This window comes from Desmodus rotundus, chromosome 6 (assembly GCF_022682495.2).
Source record: "Desmodus rotundus isolate HL8 chromosome 6, HLdesRot8A.1, whole genome shotgun sequence".
NCBI lineage: Eukaryota > Metazoa > Chordata > Mammalia > Chiroptera > Phyllostomidae > Desmodus > Desmodus rotundus.
The window spans coordinates 123,458,689-123,474,941 of record NC_071392.1 but is presented as its reverse complement, the minus strand read 5'-3'; the positions used below and the strand labels follow the sequence as shown (position 1 = coordinate 123,474,941).

The 16,253-nt window shown below is 39.8% G+C and overlaps 1 protein-coding gene across 1 annotated transcript in view; it reads right to left on the bottom strand.

The window, feature by feature from the left end:
• The window catches only part of SLX4IP (SLX4 interacting protein), a 210,782-nt gene that overhangs the window by 54,606 nt on the left and 139,923 nt on the right, over positions 1 to 16,253 (bottom strand). Inside the window, exon 4 of the mRNA XM_053926902.1 lies at positions 14,313 to 14,433. Coding sequence (XP_053782877.1) covers positions 14,313 to 14,433 — 121 coding nt within the window. The remainder of the gene's footprint in view (positions 1 to 14,312; positions 14,434 to 16,253) is intronic.

The window sequence follows — 16,253 nt, the reverse complement described above, 5'->3', positions numbered from 1 at the left end:
GTCCCAATGGCTATTAATATCAGGGATATGAAACTCATTTACTACAAATTTTGAAATCTTGGCATTGTGATTGGAGAGCTGGCCAAAGGAAAAGAATTTAAAGGGAACACACAAGCTGGTAAATGCTATAGGTAGTTCCCAGACATTAGAGGGCTACTGCTATAGTGTAATGACCATAGACCTCCCAAGAAACAAACAGTGCATGCCCAGTTAAATAGTTTCCACTATACCTTGTCAACTCACACATTAAGAAATCATATGCAATGCCTATGAGAAAAGGCGACAGCTTTATGAGTAGTGGGAGTGGAGAGGTTCCTCATTAGTATCTGTCAAACATAGGACAGGTTGCCACTACTTAAAACTCTATCTGGGATGTGCCAAATTTCGGAAAGTGCAGCCTTATAGAGACCTTTTGTGCCTCCTTTCCCTCACCTCCCCCTCACCCAGGGGGTTTAAGAAGAAGGGCAGAGTGGGAGAGAAAGCAGTTTACTCACAGGTGAGTAGAGTCAATCCCATAAGGTCTAAACTAATGTTGAAAAGGTCTTGTAGGTGGTTCAAATCATCAGCCTCTTGGTATGGTAAAAATTTGGTAACATATTTTGAAGATTTGTACATCAAGGTTTTTTTTGTTTTAATTTCTTGTAAAATAAAAAAAATAAAAAAATCAGTCATTGCTATTCTGGCAATGCCCATAACAGGTGACTATAACGTGGCAACATTATCCCTAAAAGTTTAGGTGCTTTGTTTTCTTTTCATTTATTGGAAAAATTGGTTAGCCAAGTCTCTCCAGTTTTTGAGAATGCAAAGCACCATGTGTCGTCATTGCTGCTTTAGCACACTTTTTGTAAAAAGTATAAAACTTTAAGTTTTACAAATTGCCCACTCCTGGAAAAACAATCTTTGCTGAAACTGTGGCACATTCACCAGAACCCTTAGAGGCACTTGTTTTCATTATTGCCCTTTTAAGCTTCTCATGTGTGGATGAAAGGCTAGAAATGTTTTGACTGAGTACATTATGGGAAGAAATGTAAATAATAACCAAAGCTATTGAAACACATGTGTAAAGAGAAAACACATGTTTCCACTGTGCCCTAGGATAGGTCTAGTGAAATCCATTTCTATTCATAAAGAGCTGTGAATAGAAAAAACAATGTCTAAATATTAAGAATTGTTACCAGAACATCAGAAAATTAAAAATATGTTGTGCTGTTTACTGTTTATAAAACCACACGAATGCCCAGTTCTTCCTCTTTCAGCCATCCATGTCTGACTCTGAGAGTCAGAGCAGTCCCTACGTCACTGTGACTGTGACTGGAGGACAGTACCATTCCTGTAACAGGCATGCAGAACGACGGGGACAGATGCCAACACTCAGGGGAATGGCTGACACATTGAAGTGACTGTTGAGGTTAGTAGTATTTGCCAAGGGCCTGTGTTTTGTCAGGATTACTTATTGAATGTACAATAATTTTTATTCTTGCTGATGTGTAAGAAACGAAGGTTAATGTTAATGGGTAAGGACGGTGATTCAGGGCAAGATTTCACTGTCCTCTCTGAAAATGCCTGATGGTTTATATGGAGGAAGGGCTGGGCTCAAAATAAAAAGTGTTTCACTTCCAAAATTTATTTTAAATAGGAAAAGGCCCTGTTTTCAATGAGCTAGGAAAATAAATACAAACCAAAACAAACAGCACATATACAAATCTGCACCCATGGGGACAATGAGGAGAAGGGCTCACAATCAAGCCTGTGTCTGAAGAGCAAAGAGAAAGCTTTCTTTGGCAGGTACCAGGCACCGGGTGTGGGGGAAAGGAGGGGAATATTTCTCAGACAGAGGGAAGAATAGGAAGAACTTGCTTGCTTTGGCAATTCTCATCTTTTTCTTCTCCTGTTATGTGAACACCCACTGATTTCCTAACATGGTGGTAATGTGCCCCACCGCAGAATGCTGTGTGGGTGTCGATGAAGAGAGAGGAAGCCTGGTAATTCAGCCCTGAACATTCGCAGAAGACACCTTGGATGCCACAATGGAACGAGGAGACAGCTATACACTTCGGCTGGAGATTTAAGCTAAGATTTTAGAGGAGTGTTCAGCTTCGAAGAAAAGCCAAGGGGGGGGGGTAGGGAGGTGGGGCGACCACTGCAAACAGAAACCACAGTACCCAGGAAAATTTAATTTATTTTATGGCATTTTCCAAAGGACTGGGTTTCTCAGATGTTAACTGCAAGAAAACGGTTGTATGGAATAGAATAATAGGCAGTAAAAATTTTACTGCTCCACAAACACAAAAATGCAGTGAACCCCTTATATCTAGACAATGCATTAAAATAAGTGTTTGGAGCTGGAAGATGAGCTCTGTGTTGGAGTCTATTTTTCCCCTTGCAACTTGTGATCAGGAAATAGGAGATATAAATCTAAAATAAAGATATCCGCATGTTAGTTCAAGTAAGACAATGCTCTTAGTTTCCCCGTGGTTAATTTAACGACAGCTTGGTTTTCATGATTAGAGAAAAATTTTACTAAAAGAAAAAAACACACATACACACACGCACCCTTTTCCCTGACAGGGATAATGAAGCAGGGAAGACAAGCCAGACATCAGACAGCCATGTTTACAATACTGCCTCCGATGCTTACTAGTTATGTGACTCTGAGCACACAGCTAGAACCCCGAGTCTGGTGCTCCTCTTTAGAACAGGGTTAAGAATGCTGGCTGGAAACGGCTGCCCAAAGACCTGCCATGGCTATGTGGGAGACCCAGCACCTAGCAGGCTGAGGCTCCGTAATGGGTGGGCAGTAACGCTCAGGGACATGAGAGTGACTGGGATGGGGAAGAGCTGGAGGGAAGGGATGTTCAGTTCCTAGCTAAAGAAAGGTCAGAAAATATTGCGCCTAATCTTATACTGGGGAAGGATGTGGTTTTGACTTTCTGAAAACCAAATGAGAAAAACCACCTAATAATTTGTAATTTACAGACCACTTTCACCTCTGCCTTTTGTTGAAGGGCAAAGATGTTGCAATGGAAGCATGCTGCAAAGGCTTGGCAAAGAAGCATGTGACCAGTGAGTAGAAACTATAATTCATTCCTTTACCTCTTCCAGTGTGTGCGCTCCTCCTGAGTGAGACACCACACTGAGTGCTGAACAGGACAAGACCCTTATTCTCTGGGAGTCGGGGAACAATGAGTCCAGGGTGGACCAGGCAAATGGGAAAGGAATAACCAGTTTCTTGAGAAAGACCATGCATGGAATCAGATAAGGCTTCTCAGGAGAAGTAACTACTGAGCACATGCCTGTAGGGTGATAAGGAGCTGGCCCTGTGGAGTGCAAGGAAAAGAGTTTCGGGGAAAAGCAGCAGCACATGGAAAGGCCCAGAGACAAGAGAGCAGTATATTCAGGACCTATCAGGCTACAATGACAAGCTGATACATGACTACAGGAGCTTTCTTTAGAACAGAGTTGCCTGGCCAAAGCCATCTGGGACCACTGAATCTCCTGTAGGCCCTCCTATAGGAGGGAAGAGAGGCTCCTCCTGAACTCAGCTTTCCAAATTCTGGTTGCAAAGCTGCACAAGTCTCTGGGCACTGGGTAGTTGGCTTGCCCAGCATTCCCTTGATAGCCAGCCTGTTTGGTGCCTGAACCTGGAACTAAAATGTTTGCCACTTCTATCCTCACAAGATCATCTTCATGCTTGCTAAATAAAAGGCTGATCAGTGGGAAAACTGGGGTCCCTCTGCTGGAATGCGGCTACAAGGTACATGAAATTGTACCCTGGCCAAGCATACCTAGCTAAAGGATGCTGAGAGAGCAGATGATCTGTATGCATGCTGATCTATGTAAGATTGTCAGTCTGTGCCAAGTGATTGCCCTGTGTTCCCAGAGAACCTCGGCATAATGGTGGAAGCCCAACGCAGAGAAAGCTCTGCTATCAGGGCTGTTTCTCAGTGGATGGCTACCTTGGTAGTGAGGGATACCCTTCAGGAAGTGAGAACTAGTTGCTGGGAGGGCTGATAACCAGAACAGGCAGGTTGTCTGTAGGCCATTTAAGCCCAAGAGAGGGTGGGTCAACCTGATAATAAGGTTGCCCAAAATTTGCAGTCAACTAAAGAGAGTCATGACCTAAAACCTTGGTAGGAACCCTGTCAATGGACTGACTCAGACAGTTTTGGCTTATTGGTTAACTGATTATGCCCATAACTCAAAATAAGATGGAGAATATGCTAAGGCTCTACTTAAACTCTGTGTCATAGGCTGAATTATGTCCCTCCAAAACTCATATGTGAAGTCCTAACGCTTAGCACCTCAGAATGTGACTATTTGAATATGAGATCTTTAAAAAGGTAATTAAATTAAATGAGGTCATTAGGGTAGGCCCTAATCCAATATGACTAGTGTCCTTTTTTAAGCGGAGGAAATTAGGACACAGATATATATACAAATGGAGAACCATGTGAAAACACCAAAGGACAATACACAGAAATTTGGCTTCGGTTAATCTTGCAAAGGGCACAGCAGGTCTATGAAACTCTCGAGTTGTTTTCTCAGTTGCTGAGTATATAATTGGAATAGCTTTATTCTGATAGAATCCACACTTGAGCTCCATGTCTCATGGAAGGAGTGTTATTATGGTAATGGAGGGCCAGAAAAAAGTCTCTGGAGTTCCCCTCTGCATCAGAACTGTAAACTAAAAGCAGTATTGATCTCTAGGAAATCAGAGAGACTATGCCACTATCAAAAACTCAAAATACCCAAGAACATATTTTTTCATATAATTTTCTTATTTAACTTGCTTCTTTGGCCTAAGCAGAAGACACATGGATGTTGGAGAATTACGGTGGATTACTGTAGGCTTAGTTAAGCATGGACCCTTCTACAGGTGGTCTCTCAGCTGGAGCACTATAGTACCTACCATCAGCAATATAGAGGTGGTAAAATCTGAGGTTTCTATCAAGTGAGCAGAGAACTCAGAAGCAAATTTCTCTCTATGGAAGGAATACCACACAATTTCGCTGTTGTGCCTCATTGCTCTGTTAACATTCTGCTCCAGTGACATGATTAGTCCACGGGGACCTTGATTATCTCACTGCCTTGTACAGTATTCTTCTGGTTTACTACACTGAAGGCATTATGGTAGGACTTATAGGTCAGAAGGAGGCATGCACTGTAGATGTCATGCTAGGACATAGGCATGTCATATGGTGACAGATGAAACCTATAAAAATACAGTTTCTAAATATCCAATGGTCTGGGGCATGTGAAAGAGTACATCCAAAAGGGAGGTTAAGTTTTTGCACCCCTCCTACTACTAACAAATAAGCACAAACATTTAGGGGTATGTTTGCATGTTTCTCTAACCTATATACATGACCCGAAAGGTTGAATGACCAGTTTACCAGCAGAGAAAAATTTATGTCTGGTTTATTAACGTCCCTTCCCAATAGATGCTATCAGCCAGAAGTGAATGAAAGTGATGATATAACCTCACTTGGCATAAAGAAGAAAAATCTGACCAGTGGGCAGAATGGTGAATAGTATATTTTGGGTCCATTTGGGGTCTGTAAGGAGAGATAGCCTGAGACAGAACTCAGAAGGCACAGTGACAAGGACATGAGGGGGAAAGTCACGCAAAGTGAAAATAGTTGTATCTTATGTGAATATTCTCCAAAAGGCTCCATTAAGGAGAAGCCTTTATAAAGAGCTGGACAAGATGACCTGCCCCATGGATCCTGGCCAGTCTCTTTCACCAGCTCCCAATTTACCTGCTCAAAGGGCTCATGAGCCAGGTGGCCATGGGTGGCAAGGAGGAACAACATGCTTGGACTGAACAACACGAACTTAACCTCACCAAGGCTGAGCAGACAAAGCACTCAATTTGTCAGCAGCAGCAATTAATGTGAGTCTCCCCACCAGTTCTCATATCACAGGGAGACGGACTAGCAGTGGCAAGTGGACTATATTCAACCTCTTTCATCACAGATAAGGCAGTAACTTATTCTCACTGGAAAGGCCCCATCGGAATGTGAATGTGTCCTCTTTGCCTGCCATGTTTCTGCAAGCCACATCATCCATGGACTTACTGAAGGCCTCACGCATCATAACCACCACAGTGCTTCTGATCAAGAAACTCATTTTATAAAATAAGGCAGTGGACTCAAAATTCAATGATTCTACCAAACAATCAAGCAAAGCTCAAATGCAGCTGGCCTTTTACAACAATGGAAAGGTCTACTGAAAATTTAGTTATGGCAAGGCAGGGGCCTTGTAATGCTTAGGGTAAAGTTATATTAATGTGGTCTGCCAACAAAACAATGTGTTCCCTTGGCCAGAATACACGGTTCCTCGAACCAGAGAACGAAAATGGGATGTGACTAAAAGGTAATGAAAACAATGACAACCTCACAAAGGCTGGACCACTGGCGGCTCAAATCCCTGATGAATGAAGGTCCAGATCACTTTGCCAGGTAAAGAATTCTGATCAGCTGACTTATTGGCTAAGGACAAAGGAAATATGAAATAAATATTAAAGGAGGGAAGATAGAAATACCAGATATTTATTTCTTGTGACTGGTTACAGAAATTGGAATAGTAGCATCTTCCTATATTGTCTTTGTTGCAGTACCATGTACATATAGTCATATATTAACTAAGTTTTTGGCTTTCTGTTTCCTTACTATTTTATTCAAGATATGTTGACAATAGTTAAGGATTTAGTCAACAAGTGAACAAATAAAGACCATGAATGAACTAGTGAAAGGAAACAGACATCACTTAGAAATCTTGGACTTGGAACTAGGACTTGGTACTTTGGGTAATCTCTCTTGGAGGAGATGCTGAGCACATTTCCTTGTAGTTGGGAGAGTTGTGTAGTTGGCAATAGCCTGATGTTATTGTTTGGAAGTTTATGGAAGAGGAAAGCTTCAGTGGTTATTTGTAACTTGTGGCTACCATCTCCAAATTTTTGACCATCTCTCCCTGTGTTTTGGTAACTTTCCACATTTTCTTTTATTTTTTAAATTTTTTTATCCTCACCCAAGGGTATATATCTTTATATTGATTTGTGTGAGAGAGACAGATAGACAGACAGAGAGAAACATCAATCAGTTGCCTCCTGAACTGACTGGGGATCAAACCCTTTTGGTGTATAAGATGATACTCTAACCAACTGAGCCATCCAGCCAGGGCACTTTTCATATTTTATAAGTCCCACTTTCCTAAGGTAAATGACAAAACATTTTGCACCCCCTGGCTTACCTACAACTAGAGTACAGCCTTGTGGAAACCTTATAAGGAGCAGCCAGGGCTTCGGCCACATGCCAGGCAGTCAGTCTTCTGCAGGCAGACAGCAGAGGCTGGTCCCTGGTTCTGAACATCATAGAGAGCAGCTGAAATGGTGCATGTACCAAAGCTGTGCCCACCGTGTGGCTGAGGCTGTGCTGATTGTGTAGCTTGAGAATGGGGCTGTCTGGTTCTCTCACAAGTAGATCCTGTGAGCTACCTGATACCGTTAATCAGCTTCTGAAGAGCCAGACCCATTATGGTTAGTCTCAAGCACAAATGAAATTAAATAAAGGATATTAGGCAACTAAGATTCTGGACCACAAAAGGTTTTAAGCTGGAGACTATTACATTTTTGTTTTCAAAAGGTCACTTTGACAGCAGAGGTGTGGACGAGTTGGAAGGAAAATCAGGGGGCTGTGGCAAGAATTCAAGAGTTGTTAAGAAGGGCCTCGACCAAGGGAGTGACAATGGGAAAGAAAAAAAATTATGAAGAAAAAGACAAACAACCCAATACAAAGGTGAGCAAGGGTTGTAAATATTCAGTTCAGTCAATAAATACATAAAAACAGAAACATAAATAAAAATCAAAGAGCAAGAGATCTTTTTAAAATTTTGTCCTGTCAGACTTGCAAAAATTAAAAATGCTGGTAACACCCAGTATTGGCAAGGCTAAGGGGAAAAATATTAATGAGGTACAATTGACAGAAACTGACAGTGAAGTCTTTAAAAAAACTTTCTTACGTTAATTTTTACTGAATCTATTGGAATAACATTTCAGGCAACCTAAAAAAGATAAGGTTACTAGCAAATGTCTGTGCTATGCTATTTGCTGTTTGAATTTATGAATAGTCTTTGTATTCCTTCATACTATATGACTAAGGAAATGGCCTCATAGCCATTTATGCTGTTTTTTAGAAAGAAAACTCAAGAGCACAGAAAATTGCTTTTATGAGTATAATCAGCAAAGTTACCAGCCTAGAGACTTCAGCTCATCCAGCATTAAGTGCTAGGTATCTGTGCCATGGTAAGGTATATTACTATTACATGGATTTGGAAATGAAAAAGGTAAGAAACACGTGCAACTGAGAGAAGATATTCAGTTTAGAAAAAAGCATGAACCACCCACATTCATCCAAACCACCAATATAGTAATGACAGCTCTTTCTAGTTTTAGGGACCGTGAGACACAGAGTTGAATGCTGAGGCGGAAATAGGAAAGGCCTTATGGTTAGTAGCTCTGAAATTACTTTTGAAAAAGACATTTAGGTAAGATCACTGAAGCAGCTAAGAACTGGCCATTAGATAAATATCTAGAGAGATGTCTTTGGCTCTGAGGAAAGAGTAAAAGCATGTATCCAGTTCCCGTTTTTTGTGAAGCTGTTAATAAGCAATACAAGATAGCAGTATATTATTCTGTCTGTGCACTTTGTCCCTGAGCGTTTGCAGGGCCTGCAACATGATGAACCTTGGGCATCTGCGAAAAGCAACCCTGTGGTAGAAGTGAGTGAACAATAATACCCTTACCTTTTAGAAATGAGTTCCTTTAGTATGAGGTTAAGCACTTACAACTGTCAGCCTAGTTATCTCGTGAGTTAATGAGCAAGGCATTGGAGAAGAAAAGAGGCTCTGGGGGTGGCAAAGAATCAATCTTTACCACTAAAAGGGAGGGAGAAAGGCAGGTAAACAGGTTATAAAACACAATTATGATGGTGGGAATGCGGATGGTGCAGCCACTGTGGAAAGCAGTATGGGGCGCTCTCAAAAAATTTAAAATGGAACTGTCTTAGGACCCACTTTTGGGAATTTATCCGAAGAAACCCAAAACACTAATTCAAAAGAATATATACAGCCCTATGTTCATTGCAGTGTTATTTACCATCGCCAAGATTTGGAAGCAGCCCAAGTGTCCATCAGTAGATGAGTGCATAAAACAGCTATGGCACATTTACACAATGTAGTACTACTCGGCCTTAAAAAGAAGAAAGTTTTACCCTTTGCAACAGCTTGGAGATACCTGGTGAACATTATGCTAAGTGAAATAAGCCAGTCAGAGGAAGACAATTACCATATGATTTCGGAATCTAATGAACAAACTGGACTAACATGCAAAAGAGAGACAGACTCATTGATAAAGAGCAGGCTGACAGCTCCTGGGTGGAGGTAGGAGGTGGAGGGATTTAGCAAAAAGTAAAAAAGAGGAGACAGAACTGAAATACACAGACAACAGTGTGGTGATGGTAGTGGTGGGGAGTGGAGGTAGAAGAGAGTAAAGGAGGGATAAATGGTAGTGGAAAAATACAATTAAAAAAATGTAAAAAAAAACCCCCAACCCATAATTACGATACAATGTGATGAATGTTATAAAGGCGTTATAGGTGCCAGAGAGGAGAACCTAAAGACAACTTTGGAAAAGTAACATCTGCATTAGGTCTTAAAGGTTAAAAAGGAGTCATCCAGACAAAGTAGAAACCTATAAATGCAAAGGCACAGAGGTATATAGAATGTAAGTTCGCAGGAAATAGGAAAGAGAGTAGCAGGAGGACATAAAGCAGGATATGTGAGTTATGGCAAGCCTTGACTTTACTAGGAAGAGGAAAGACATAACCATGCATGCAATTTATCACATGAACAAACACTTATTAAGTACCTACTGCCAGCCAAGAAATGGACTCCATGCTGGAAATACAGTAGATAAGAAAAGGGGCAGAACCTGTCTTTGGGTGGCTTACACATTTTGGAGAGATAAGACAATCAAATAATGTGAACAAAAGTTCAGAATGCTTGTGGTCCTGGAACAAGGAGACCTGTCACAGGATAAGCTTCCTTAAGGAGTAAATGAATACTCCGAGCAAAGAGCTGAAGGAGATATAGGAAAGGGGCCCCAGAGATGGGCAGAATTGAGCTTTGGAAGAAAGAAGTTTGCTATAGTTGGAAAAGAGGAAAGTCGTACAAGATGAGGCTGGAGAGGTGGCCACCCCAGGTATCTTGGCCTTAGATTTTAAGAAATTACACCAACTGAACTGTTGACAGCAGGTGAGGCATTGGCCACAGGAGATGCAAAGAAGCCAGCTAGAGGGTACAAATGTCCAGGTGAGGCGGGAGGGTGGACTGGTTGGTGGCAGCAGAGAAGGGGACTAAGATGTGAACAAAACACACGGTCAGTTAAAGGTTAACTGTTATTAGAAATAGGAAGGAGAGGAAAGATGATGCTTTCACACCAAGTTTACTTTCAAAGAGGGATACTTAGCACAATATTTTTCTTACCAGTGGTTGCATTAGCATGATCCTGCCTCCTCCCACTGGCCAAAAATTATACTACTTATCTCACTACAAGGAAGTCCAGCATTCATCCTGCTGGTGGTCACTGAGCCTCCATGAAGCAAATAAAGGCTTCTCCTTGTTTGGGGTTGTACAGCTAAATAAACCAAGTCAAAGGCAAATGACAAACTGAGAAAAATCATTTGCAACATATAACATACAGAGCATTAATATCCTCTATAAGCTCTTACAGACCAATAAAAATACAAACTTTAAACTAGAAATACTATAAAAAACTGCAGTTTACAAATATGTATATCATCAGGATATTTGCTGAACCATGGTTTACCATAGTGAAAATAAAATGTTGTATGCAACCTATATGAGCAATAAATTAGAGAATGAACACTTAATGAAATCCTATGCAGTCATTAAAAATGGTGATATGAACCCCCAAATGGCCAAAACAATCTTGAAAAATGATAACTAAGTCAGAAGTCTCACACTTCCTAATTCCAAAGCTTACTACAAAGCTATGGTAATGAAAATAGTGTGGTAATAGCATAAATACAAACATGTAAACCAATGGAATAGAAAAGAGAACCCAGAAATAAACCCCTACTTTTACAATCAAATGATTTTTGATAAGCAAGCCAAGACCATTCAATGGCAGAAAAGACAAGCCTTTTAATAAATGATGCTGAGACAACTAGATATCCGCCTATAAAAGAATGAAATTGGACTCTTACTTTAAACCATGTACAAATATTAACTCAAAAGGGATCAGGGACCTAAATTTAAGAGCTAAATATATAAAACTCTTAGAAGAAAAAAAGCATCATGACATTGGATTCAGCAATGATTTCTTGGTATGACATCAAAACCACAGGCAACAAAAGAAGAAGTAGACAAATTGGCTACATTGAAATTAAAAACATTTGTGTGTCAAAGGACACTATCAAGAGAATGAAAAGGCAATCCACAGAATGAGAGATATATTTGCACATCATGTATCTAATGAGAGATTAATATCCAGAATACATAAAGAACTCCTACAACTCAAAAACAAAAACAACCACACACAATCCAATTAAAAAATGGGCAAAGGACATAAACAGGCATTTCTCCAAAGAAGATGTATACATGGCCAAGAAGCACATGAAAAGATGTTCAACATCACTACTTACTAGAGAAACACAAATCAAAACCAAAATGAGCTATCACTTCCTATCTATTAGGATGGCTATCATCAAATTAACCGAAATAACTGTTAGCAAGTTGTAGAGAAGGTGGAGCCCTCTCGTGTACTGTTGGTGAGAACACAGAATGGTGCAGTTGCTGTGGTAAACTGTCTGGCAGCTTCTCAAAAAAATTAAACATAGAATTATCAAACGATCCAATAATTCCACTTCTAGATTACGTATATACCCAAAGAAATGAAAGCAGGGACTCAGCCAGATATTTGTACACTAATGTCCATAGCAGCATTATTCATTCACAACTAAGGTGGAAGCAACCTAACTACCCAACTACTTCATTGAAAGATGAATGGATAAACAAAATGTATATATTTTTACAGGTACAGTCATATGCTACTTAATGACAGGGATACATTCTGAGAAACGTGTCCTTAGGTGATGCTGTCATTGTGCGAACATCACAGTGTGCTTACACAAACCGGGATGGTTCAGCCGACTACTATAACTATATGTGCTTTATCTTTATACAGCTGGAAGCACAGGTTTGTTTACACTAGCATTACTACAAATAAGTGAGAAATGTGTTGTGCTAAGACATTAGGACGGCTATGACATCACTAAGCAAGAGGAATTATTCAGCTCCATTATAATCTTATGGGACCGTCATCGTATGTGGTCCACTGTTGATCAAAGTGTCATTGTGGAACATGACCGTATATATTAAATATATATTTATTTATTTACTAGTGGTTACCAAATACATATATTAGTAGAACAGTGACAGCCAAGGGTTTGGGAAAGGAGTAATGAGTAATTATCCTTTAATGGGGAAAGAGTTTCAGTTTGGAATGATGAGGAAGTTCTGGAGATGGAAGGTGATGAAGGCTGCACAACAATGTGAATGTAATGTAACTAAATTATATACTTGAAAATAGTTAAAATGATAAATTTTATGTTATGTATAGTTTATCACAGTAAAACAAAGTTTTTTTAAAATAGTGATTACATGTTTTTAAAGGATTTCTATATTATGTAAGGTGGAAAAAAATAGGTTATTACAAAATTGTACAGTATGATCACTTTTTTGTTTAAAAACAAAGTTCTTGCCCACATGAGCCCAAGAAAGACTTTGATTTTCACCTTGGGGCCAGAACTGTGTTTTCCACCTATGACAGAGGCTGGGAATTTGAGTATTTAGCTCTCTTCACTCTGTAGGAGAGGAAGGCTATACATGACAGACCAGGCCACTACGACACCAGAGATGGAGGACTTGAATCCCACTATGTTCTTTTTCCTTTCGTATCAGTTAGAAAGTGCGACTAGCCATACCCGCTCGGGTCCACAAAGAATACTACAAAGAATGCAAGCTCCTGTGGCTTTTCTCAAGATTCATACCACTACTAAGCAAAAAACCAGAAAGTATCATCTAATACAATATTGTTTGGACTAAAAATTCCATTTGTTCAAAGCTTTCAGTTTGTGTAAAACGTCTGCCTACTTATCAGCTGTGCTGGGTAAACACTTTAGATCAAGTATGCCTTCAACAGGGTGTACTTAGCACACTACCTTTCCTAAAGAGATGTTGTATTAGCATAATTTAGTTCGCAGCAGTCCAGCACTGTCGCTGAGGATTAACACGGAGTTGACTTTATCTGTACCACGAAGAGTGCTATGAAATGCTGACTTAGGGAAAAAATAAAAAGACAACAACAGACCAGAAAGAACAGTGGCTGGAAGTCAGAAGAGCTGGATCTGAGGTCAGGTTTTGCCACTTGCCACCTGAATACTCTGTCATTCAACATGTCACTGAATCTGTGTATCAGACTCTGGGCTAAGCATGGTAAGGAGAAGGGAGAATGAACATGCCAAATATACAAGATAACCTGTCCTCAATAAAAGGTCTTTTATTTGTGCAAGCCCTCTTTTGCAGGTCTTCAGCTTCTTCACCTATAACTCAAAGACATTACCATTCCCAGAGTGTTATTAAGAAATAGGGCAGGACATTTCAACCTCAGTGCCCTTGACGTTCTGAGCCACACAATGCCTTGCCGTGCCGGGAGGGGTAGGGTGGGGGTGGGTAGGCTACCTTGTGCATTGTAGGGTATTTAGCGGCATCCCTAGCCTCCACCCACTAGATGCCAGTAGTTCCTAGTCCACCGCTCCCACCCCAGTTATGAGAACCAAAACTATCTATAGACATTACCAAATGTCCCCTGGGGCAAAATTCTCCCCAGTTGAGAACCTCTGAAATAGGGTGATATATATGAAAACATCTAAAAAACCATAAAGCTTTAAATCAAGTCAGTATTAAAGCAGATCCATTTATAAGATTTCTTAAAAAATCCCTTTAAAAATTTAGTTTCCTTAGGAATGTTTTATTTTCTATTTTTATATATTTTGCCTACTGTTAAATACCCTTTGGGACTTTTTGGTTATTTTCTGTACCCAAACAAAGCATCTTCATTAGAACATATTTTTTAAATGTGTCACTGTACTAACATGACAGTCAGAGTCAAACATAACTGCCATCTCTATAAAGCAGACATTTTATCCAAAATCAAAGCACTCTGTGCCTACCTTTTAAGGACAATGGACTGGATCTTGTGAATTCTACATTTGACGGCTTGCGCTGTTTACGAACTTCCAAGTACTCCTTAACTCTTGAATCAATGGTTTCTTTTAACAGTAAACAGACCTCCTAAAGTAAATTAAAACATTAGAGATAACTTTCTAATTTAATGCAATGCAAAAAAGTCAACGCTGTGCACATTAAAAAGTCAACAGTGAACATTTCATTTTGCTTGCTTTTTTAATGAGCTATGAATGCTGAAAGGAATGTTTTATGTGCTCATGGATAACACTGCAGATGCAAATTTGCTACTGAGGTTTGTTGGCTCACTCTGTGATCTGAGACATTCATTTAATTTTCCTCTGCTTTAGTCTCACATTTCTAAAGGGAGATAAAACACCTCAATGTAAAAATTAGGGTCCCAAGGTGATGAAATCAGTGAGGTACTGTGTCAGTGAGAGCCTCTGGGAAGTGCCTGCTGTGGCAGGCAGGGGACTGTGGATGAGGGAAGGAGCCAGAAGCCAGGGCATATTCAGAGGGAACCCTGACCCCAACCAGTAAATGGGGGCAGCTCCCACAGTAATGATACTGTATATGCCCATTTGCTTTTGTGAAAACTGCACTATATTCACTTATTAATGGTGAAAATAATTTAAATTCTTATTTTTCAACAGTAGATTAATATTTATTAAGCAACAGAAATACATGGTTTTAATTCAATGTCAACACACCACACTACTAGCAAATTCCTGGAGTTGTCTATTGTTTTATGTATCAATGTTATTTACAAAAAGAAAAACAAAACTTTAAAAGTATAACCACTCACTGGGCAGACAATGTCCACTTTAGCTATGCTATCAGAAAAGTATAACAATGTAGAAGAGGGAAAAAATGCACACAAATCTAAATTTCGTAGATTAAGAAGTGATGCGTAAGGACTGATAATTCTGGTTTAATTTCCAAAGACTGAAGACGGCTCAGAGTTGCCCAGGTCACCTCAAACCTGTTTCACTGGTTTCCTGCAATGCCATCTCAGGTCGATCTCTTAGAATCTTTATAAATTAAAACAAGAACAAAGTTTTAAGTTGCTTCACAGGGCAATGAGGGCCAAACTTTACTTTTATTATAAACACATGTACTCCTAAAACAGTACAGAAAACACTTGATTTAACTCAGAAATGTGTTCCTTGATAAAACACAAATACTGGTCTCCTCTCTCCTGCTCTCATCTTGCAGCCCAAAGATGCAGTGCCTTGTGGAATACAGAGATATCCATTTACAGCTGAGTGTTTTAGCATTGTTCACGCAACAGAAAGGCAGCCTTGCCTCATACTGTTGTTTTAACAATTAAAGAATTTTGCTTCACATGCAAGGTTCAGCTATGACTGAGCCTGAAAATATGTGAAAGACATACATGGAAATAGGATTGCTAAAATTTGGCCATAAATGCCCTATAAGGCTAAACCTAAAAATAGTATGACAAAAATAAAGCAAAGGCCATACACATAAACTTTCTCCCTATGGTTTATGGGCTTTCCTTTGATAACCCAGGTTTGACAAATGGAAGGCAGACCATATGCAATGTACTCAAGATACTCTAGTAACTGACCACACTACACCTAATGAAGCATTCTCTTCAGAACCAGAGCAAGGCAAGAAAAGACAAATTCCCAGCTAAGTTGGAGGGGCAGATGAGAAGACCAAGTTACAGTCAATGAGCAAGAGAGAGCTACATACGGAATCTCTAGGTTAACAGGGGCTCATGTTTGCTTCTTGAAGTTACAAATGGAACAGTTTGAGTTCAACTGTTTGGGTACACAGAATACTTGTGCTAGAATCAAAATAAACATGTTTAATATACATAATTAGTTCCTTTTTCTGAAAAGAAACTGTATATTCTTAAGACTTTTACTATATAAAGTGACTAAAATGCAATCAAATTGATTGCT